This window comes from Eimeria necatrix, genomic scaffold (genome assembly GCF_000499385.1).
Source record: "Eimeria necatrix Houghton genomic scaffold, Enh_scaff1044, whole genome shotgun sequence".
In the NCBI taxonomy this organism is placed as follows: Eukaryota; Apicomplexa; class Conoidasida; order Eucoccidiorida; family Eimeriidae; genus Eimeria; species Eimeria necatrix.
Window position 1 is genome coordinate 5,001 of NW_013651848.1, and position 7,752 is coordinate 12,752.

Consider the following 7,752-nt stretch of genomic DNA (forward strand, 5'->3'; position numbering starts at 1 on the left):
ATTGAATAATCAATTTCAATAATTAATTTAAATAATTAATTTAAATAATCAATTTAAATAATTAAATTAAATAATTAAATTAAATAATTAATTTAAATAATTAAATTAAATAATTAAATAATTAATTTAAATAATTATTTGAATTGCAAGTCTCACTTGTGCATTTGTCGGGGCGGCTGTCGGCTGCGCAGGAGGAGTAAAGGGCCCTCGCTGCAGCTGCGAAGAAATCGAAAAATAAAAACAATTTTAAATTAAAATAATTTAAAATTAAAAACAATTTTAAATTAAAATAATTTAAAATTAAAAACAATTTGAAATTAAAATAATTTAAAATTAAAAACAATTTGAAATAAAAAACAATTTATAGTTAGAAACAATTTGTAATTAGAAACAATTTAAATATAAAAACAATTTAAAGTTAAAAGCAATTTTTAATTAGAAACAATTTAAATATAAAAACTATTTAAAGTTAGAAACAATTTGTAATTAAAAACAATTTAAATATAAAAACAATTAAATTTAGAAACAATTTATAGTTAGAAGCAATTTATAGTTAAAACAATTTATAGTTAGAAGCAATTTGTAGTAGATTAAAATGAATTTATAAAATTAAAAGAACGAAAAAATAGAAGCAATTCGTGGAATTAAAACAACTAAAAGTCAAAATGAATTTATTGAATTAAAAGGGATTTAAATTAAAAGAATTTATAAAATTAAAAACAAGCCATTTATAAAATTAAAATAAGTTATTTATAAAATTAAAATAAGTTATTTATAAAATTAAAATAAGTTATTTACAAAATTAAAAATAAATTGAAGTCCAGTTGGCTCACTGCCTGCGCAAGTTTCCTTCAAAGTCTGCAGCTGTTGGCAAACCGAAAAAGAATTTTCTTTTTTTTCTTCTTCGCAAAATTTCCCGCAAGTCTTTCGCGCCTTTTCCGAGTTCGGAAACTCCAACGCGCAGCACCTGCTGCAGAAATGCTCCCCGCTGCTGCTGCTGCTGCTGCTGCTGCTGCTGCTGCTGCTGCTGCTGCTGCTGCTGCAGGCGTGGATCCTGCGGGAGTTGGAGTTAGTAGCATCTCAGCAGCCCCCAATTGTAATTAATTTAATTTAATTAATTTAATTTAATTATTTATTTATTTATTTATTTATTTATTTATTTATTTATTTTATTTTCAATAAAGGTCACCTCGCGGGCCACGAGGCCGCCCCGACGCAGCGCCGCAGCCCCAGCGGCAGCTGCTGGAAGTCGGGCAGCTGCTGGGGGGGAGGGAGGGGCTCGTTTGCGGGATGCTGCAGCACTTGGAAGTGAATTTGAATTCAAATTTAAATTTAAATTCAACTTTAAGTTCAAATTTGAATTTAAATTCAAATTTAAGTTCAAATTTGAACTTAAATTCAAATTTAAATTCAAATTTAAATTCAAATTTGAACTTAAATTTGAATTTAAGTTCAAATTTAAATTCAAATTTGAACTTAAATTTGAATTTAAGTTCAAATTTGAACTTAAATTTGAATTTGAATTTGAATTTGAATTTAAATTTGAGCTTAAATTTGACTTTGAACTCAATTTTGAACTTAAATTTGAACTTAAATTCAAATTTGAACTCAAATTTGAATTTAAATTTGAATTTAAATTTGAATTTGAATTTAAATTTGAATTTAAATTTAAATTTGAATTAAAAACTGCGGAGATTCACCAAAAGAATCTCCGAAAATGCAACTCCGGCGCACTGCCAGCTGGCGAGCGCGACGGTGCCGCCGACGGTGCCTGGGGTGTACGGACAGCGTGGAAAGCGGTGGAAACTGAGCTTTAATTGTTTTTAATTGTTTTAAATTGATTTAAATTGCTTTAAATTGATTTTAATTGTTTTTAATTGTTTTAAATGGTTTTAAATTGTTTTAAATTGTGTTAAATGGTTTTAAATTGATTTAAATTGAGTTAATTCATGATTTGAACGGCACTTGGCGCGGTTTCGAGACGCACCGTCGCTCCGGGCGATGCTGAACACCGGCAGCGCGGCGCTGCTGCTGCTGCTGCCGCTGCTGCTGCTGCTGCTGCCGCTGCTGCTGCTGCTGCTGCTGCTGCTGCTGCTGCTGCTGCTGCGGACGACCACGCGGTCTGCGGAGAAGTTGAGCTTGATGGAGTTCCAAGTCCCCATCTTGAAGCCCCACAAGCCGGACTTGGCCACAGTGCTGAAGACCCCGCGGACTCTTTTGCGAATTCGCGCGAAGTCCGCAGCCATTTCGAACAAAAAGTAATTCTCTTTGTCCACCAAGTTGAAGGCCGCCCCCACAACTCCTGAGCATTTATATATATATATTATATATATGTCTCCATTTATTTTTATTTCTGTTTTATTTTATTTTACTTTTATTTTTTATTTTACTTTTATTTTTTATTTTACTTTTATTTTTATTTTATTTTACTTTTATTTTTATTTTATTTTACTTTCATTTTTATTTTATTTTATTTTTATTTATCTCACCGTCACACTGAGGAAAGAAGTTGAAAGAGAACTGCCCCTCGTCACAAGAGCGATGGCGAGCGAGGGCCAGCACTGCGGGCTCCTGCGAGAATTAAATGAGCAATTGAAGGCTTAGGGTTTAGGGTTTAGGGTTTAGGGTTTAGGGTTTAGGGTTTAGGGTTTAGGGTTTAGGGTTTGGAGATGCTCACTTTGTCTTTCTCTCCGCCCGCTGCTGCCTGCGGCGCCGCAGATCAGCAAATTGGAAGCAGCAAATTGAATTTTTTAAAAGTCCCAAATGAATGAAATAATTTAATTTAATTTAATTTAATTTAATTCAATTCAATTTAATTTAATTCAATTTAATTTAATTTAATTTAATTTAATTTTCACCATTTGCGCAATGGTCTTGTGCTGCCCCCCAATGTCTGCCGCGTGCCGCCAGTGCGAAGGAGTGCTGCTGGAGTCGGGATCGATTGCGTGCCAGTCATCGGAGACTTGCCCCACAAACTGCAGCAAAAATAATAAATAAATAAATAAATAAATAATAAATAAATAAATAAATAAAGTGAAGAAAGCAGCAGCAGCAGCAGCAGCAGCAGCAGCAGCAGCAACAGCAGCAGCAGCACTATTCACAAGTGGCTCCCCAAACGCATGCAGAAAGAATTTGAATTTAAAGTCGACTCACGGATTCCCTGTAGGTGCTGCAGACGGGGGGATAGGGAGGCAGCAAAGGCTGCTCGCTGCTGCTGCTGCTGCTGCTGCTGCTGCTGCTGCTGCTGCTGCATGGAATGGGCTTTATGGTGAGGCCTCGGAAGCAGGCGGAGTTGACGGCGCTGGTGTAGAAGGCGAGCGAGCCGGAAGCAAAAGAGCCGTCGAGGACATCGATGTCTGCAGCAGCAGCTGCGCCTGCAGCAAGGCCCGCAGCAGCAGCAGCAGCAGCTGCTGCTGCAGCAGCAGGCGCAGCAGCAGCAGCAGCAGCCTCCGGGACCTCCGCCACTGCTATTGAAATCCGCTGCTGCACCTTCCGCAGCCTTATGCTGTACCACTGGTCCTCCAGAAAGCCCCCGTCTTCAACTCTTGCTGCTTCCGTGGGGGCGCCGTTGACGATGCGCAGCAGCCGTTTGAAGCCGCCGTTGCTGCGCTGCAGCAGCAGCAGCAGCAGCAGCAGCAGCAAAGCGTGCAGGCGTTGCAAGAGCCGCAAGTTCAGAGTTTTCTTGCCTTTTGCATCTCGAAAAGAAACATGTTGCGGGGGTCTTTGACGTGGAAAGCCACGCCCACCGAGCCCGCCCCCGAGGCTCGGACTTGGCCGGAAAACTCGAAATTGAAAAACTCCTTTTCTTTCAAAATTGCAAAAGTGCCGGCGCCTGCAGTGTTGGGGAGTTGGGGGGAAATGGGGGAGGCCTGGCAGAGGGCGTGTTGGCTGTCGGGGGGGCCGCGCGTGGCCGCGATCTTCCACTTGCTGCTGCCTGGCTCGGGATTTTGCAATAAAATTCCGTTTTAAATCCATTTAAATTGCATTTAAAGTCAAATTTGAAGTTTATTTTGCTTTTAAAAACAAAAAATGACACAAACGCACCCACTGTCAGCTTCGAGTTGAAGATCTGAAACACCTCCGCCACCGGCAAGCTCTTCGCCGCCTCCAGACTCCACGGGTCGGCGGCGGACTGCGCGGCTCTTTTCCGGAGGTTCTTTGCAAAAGAATTCAATTTTCCAATTTCAAAAAGTCTTTCGAACTTTAATTCAACTTTAATTCAACTTTAATTCAACTTTAATTCAACTTTAATTCAACTTCAACTTTAATTCAACTTTAATTCAACTTCAATTCAACTTCAATTCAACTTTAATTCATTCAACTTCAATTCAACTTTAATTCAACTTTAATTCAACTTCAATTCAACTTTAATTCAACTTTAATTCAACTTTAATTCAACTTTAATTCATTCAACTTTAATTCAACATTAATTCAACTTTAATTCAACTTTAATTCAATTTTAATTCAACTTTAATTCAAATCCGTCTTCAGTTTCCGCTCACTGCCTGCAGTTCCGCGGAGCTCGCCTCGAGGGCCTGCGACACTTTGCCCGAGACTCGCTGGAGGCGAGCCTCGAGCTGCTCGGCCTCTCCGAGGGTTTCTTTTGCCGCGATCTGCAGTTAAATGCATCAAATTTTGAATTTAATTCGAAATAAATTTAAATTTAATTCGAAATAAATTTCAATTTAATTCAAAATAAACAAAAAAAAGAAAAAAAACGGAAAATGAACGAAAACTCCCAAGTGACCTCCCGCACACCTCGAGCCGCTGCTGCATGCGCTCCGCAGGCTTCAGCTGCGCGCGCGCGCCGGAGATCACCTGGAGTTGAAATGCGGAATTGAAGCATTAAAAGTTGAAAAGAATTCAAAATTAAAGAATTTAAAATCAAAAAGAATTTAAAACTAATTCAAAAGAATTCAAAACTAAAAAGAATTCCAACTGAAACCCCCGAACTCGCCTTCGTCGCCTCCAACTTCACCGCCTCCACCACTCCAGAGTCCAGGCCGCCCAGCTGCTGCGACAAAATCAAAGACAGCTCATTTATTGCAACTGTTGTTGCTTCGTTCAAGTCTTCCGCCACAGTTGCTGCTGCTCGCGCTGCAGCAGACGAGCCAGCAGCAGCAGCAGGCGCTGCTGCTGCAGCAGCAGGCGCTGCTGCTGCAGCAGGCGCTGCTGCTGCTGCTGCGGGCGCTGCTGCTGCTGCGGAGGAAAGCGGGGCTGCCCCTGCTGCAGCTGCGGGTGCTGCTGCTGCAGCAGGTGCTGCTGCTGCTCCTGCAGCGGGGGCTACAAGCCGCGAAGTTGCTGCTGCAGCAGCTGGCGGAAAGGCTGGGCTAGTTGATGGAGTCGGAGACACAGGCGGGGGAGCGTGCAGCTCCAGAAAGCTGCTGCTGCTGCTGCTGCTGCTGCTGCTGGGAGTGCCGACTCCGCTGCTGCCGCTGGCAGTCCCACCTGCGGTGCTGACGCCGCTGCTGCTGCTGCTGCTGCTGCTGCTGCTGCTGCTGCTGCTGCTGCTGCTGCTGCTGGTTTGCGCGTCGTCGAGGGGGCACTGCTTGGTTGCGGGCTCGACAGTGAAGGCCCTGACCCTTTGGGGCCCCAAGCGGCTGCTGGAGAGAACTCCGTTTGCGTCGGAGCCCTCGAACTCCGCAGCAGCAGCAACAATTCGAACTGCTGCTGCTGCTGCTGCTGCTGCTGCTGCTCTGCTGCTGACTCCGGCGTGAAGCGCTGCTGCGCAGATCGCGCTGTCCGCCGCGTACACCCCAGCTTCCCCGCCGACGAGCCTGGCCTCCCCGGCTGATCTCGCGGAATATGAATTATTTTTAATTTATTTTTTTTATTTTTTAATTTAAATTCAAATTACTCACCAAATTGCATGCAATCTTCCGGACAATGCACCAAATAAGTGCTCCCGGGGGGCCCCCCGAAGGCCGCGTTGCCTTCCACTGTAGTTGTGCAAGTTATGTCCACTGCGGCGGGCGGGGGGTGCCAGATGTCGGTGTTGGTGGAGCCTGCAGCACTTGAATGAGTTTTTTTCGTTTATTTATTTATTTATTTATTTATTTTATTTATTTTATTTATTTAATTTAATTTATTTGTTCATTTTTTCGCTTATTCGCCGGATTCCGCACAGATCAGCGTCGACATGTCCGTCGCGGAAGAGTCGAAGAAGACCAAACCCGCCGCCGAAAGCCCTGCGGTGTTTCCGAGCAACTTTCCACTTTCTTGAGGATCCAAAATAAACTCCGTGACCTAAAACGCCAAATAAATCCAACTTCCACTTTCTGCATGCAAGCAGCAACTCCAAACCCTAAACCCTCCAAAAACCTCCCGAAAAACCCCCCAAACCCTCCCACAAACCCTCGGGAAAGCCCCCGACCCTGAAAACCCTAAACCCTCGGGCAAACCCTCCGCCTATAAACCCTAAACCCTCGCGAGAGCCTAAACCCTCGCGAAAGCCCAAACCCTCGCGAGAGCCTAAACCCTCGCGAGAGCCTAAACCCTCGCGAAAGCCTAAACCCTCGCGAAAGCCCAAACCCTCGCGAGAGCCTAAACCCTCGCGAAACCCTAAACCCTCGGAAACCCTAAACCCTCGGAAACCCTAAACCCTCGGAAACCCTAAACCCTCGGAAAGGCGGCTCACGTCTTTCTTGAAGTCGAGGGAGTAGAAGACGTTGGCGCCGTTGTTGACTGCGAGCGGCACCGGACTGGAAAAGTCGACTTCCATCAACTGCAGCATTTGCTGCAGCGCAGCCACTTGGCGGCGGCTGTGGAGCTGCAGCGGCTGCAGCCCCAGTTCTGCGCAGGAGTGGAATTCAACACTTTCAGAACTTGCAAAGAATTTAAAAGACTTTGAGAGAATTTAAAAGACTTTAAGAGAATTAAAAAGACTTTAAGACTTCCAAAGAATTAAAAAGACTTCAAGAGAATCAAAAAGACTTCAAGAGAATCAAAAGATTTCAAGAACTTCCAAAGAATCAAAGAGACTTCAAGAGAATCAAAAGATTTCAAGAACTTCGAAAAGATCAAAAATATTTCAAGAGAATCAAAAGGATTTCAAGAACTTCGAAAGAAGCAAAAATATTTCAAGAACTTCGAAAGAATCAAAAAGACTTCACAAAGGACTTTTGCGAAAGAATTCACAAAAGACATTCAGAAAAGACTTCAGAAGAGAATTCCACAAAAGATATTCAGAAAAGACTTTGAGGGAAATTTCAGAAAAGACTTTCAGAAAAGACTTTCAGAAAAGACTTTCAGAAAAGACTTTGAGAGAAGACATTTACACAAAAGACTTTGAGAAAAGACATGCACAAAGACTTCAAGATATTCCCAAGAGACTCAGAGAAGAAGTAATCCAAAAGAGTTTGAGAAAAGAGTTGAAGACACTCCAAGAGATTCAGAGAAGATTTAATCAGAAAGAAAAGAGTAAAGACATTCCAAAGACTCAGAGAAGATTTAATCAGAAAGAAAAGAGTTGAAGACACTCCAAGAGATTCAGAGAAGATTCAATCGAAAAGAAAAGAGTTGAAGATATTACAAAAGACTCAGAGAAGAGTTAATCGAAAAGAAAAGAGTAATAAAGACATTCCAAAGACTCAGAGAAGATTAAATAAGAAAGAAAAGAATAATAAAGACATTCCAAAGACTCAGAGAAGATTAAATCGAAAGAAAAGAATAAAGAGATTTTTAAAGAAGACCCAAAGAAGATTAAATCGAAAGAAAAGAATAAAGAGATTTTTAAAGAAGACTCAAAGAAGA

General features: G+C 41.9%; 1 protein-coding gene across 1 annotated transcript; it reads right to left on the reverse strand.

Moving 5' to 3' along the window:
• Positions 1 to 829: 829 nt before the first annotated feature.
• On the reverse strand, positions 830 to 6,733 carry ENH_00001550 (hypothetical protein; the record flags this gene model as incomplete). Its single annotated transcript, XM_013578194.1, has 14 exons — positions 830 to 1,054; positions 1,190 to 1,293; positions 1,988 to 2,302; positions 2,490 to 2,571; positions 2,678 to 2,704; positions 2,859 to 2,975; positions 3,154 to 3,609; positions 3,747 to 3,934; positions 4,045 to 4,156; positions 4,503 to 4,613; positions 4,759 to 4,818; positions 4,979 to 5,790; positions 6,126 to 6,246; positions 6,638 to 6,733. 14 exons carry the CDS (start codon positions 6,731 to 6,733, stop codon positions 830 to 832), a joined length of 2,826 nt encoding a protein of 941 aa, XP_013433648.1.
• Positions 6,734 to 7,752: the final 1,019 nt, after the last annotated feature.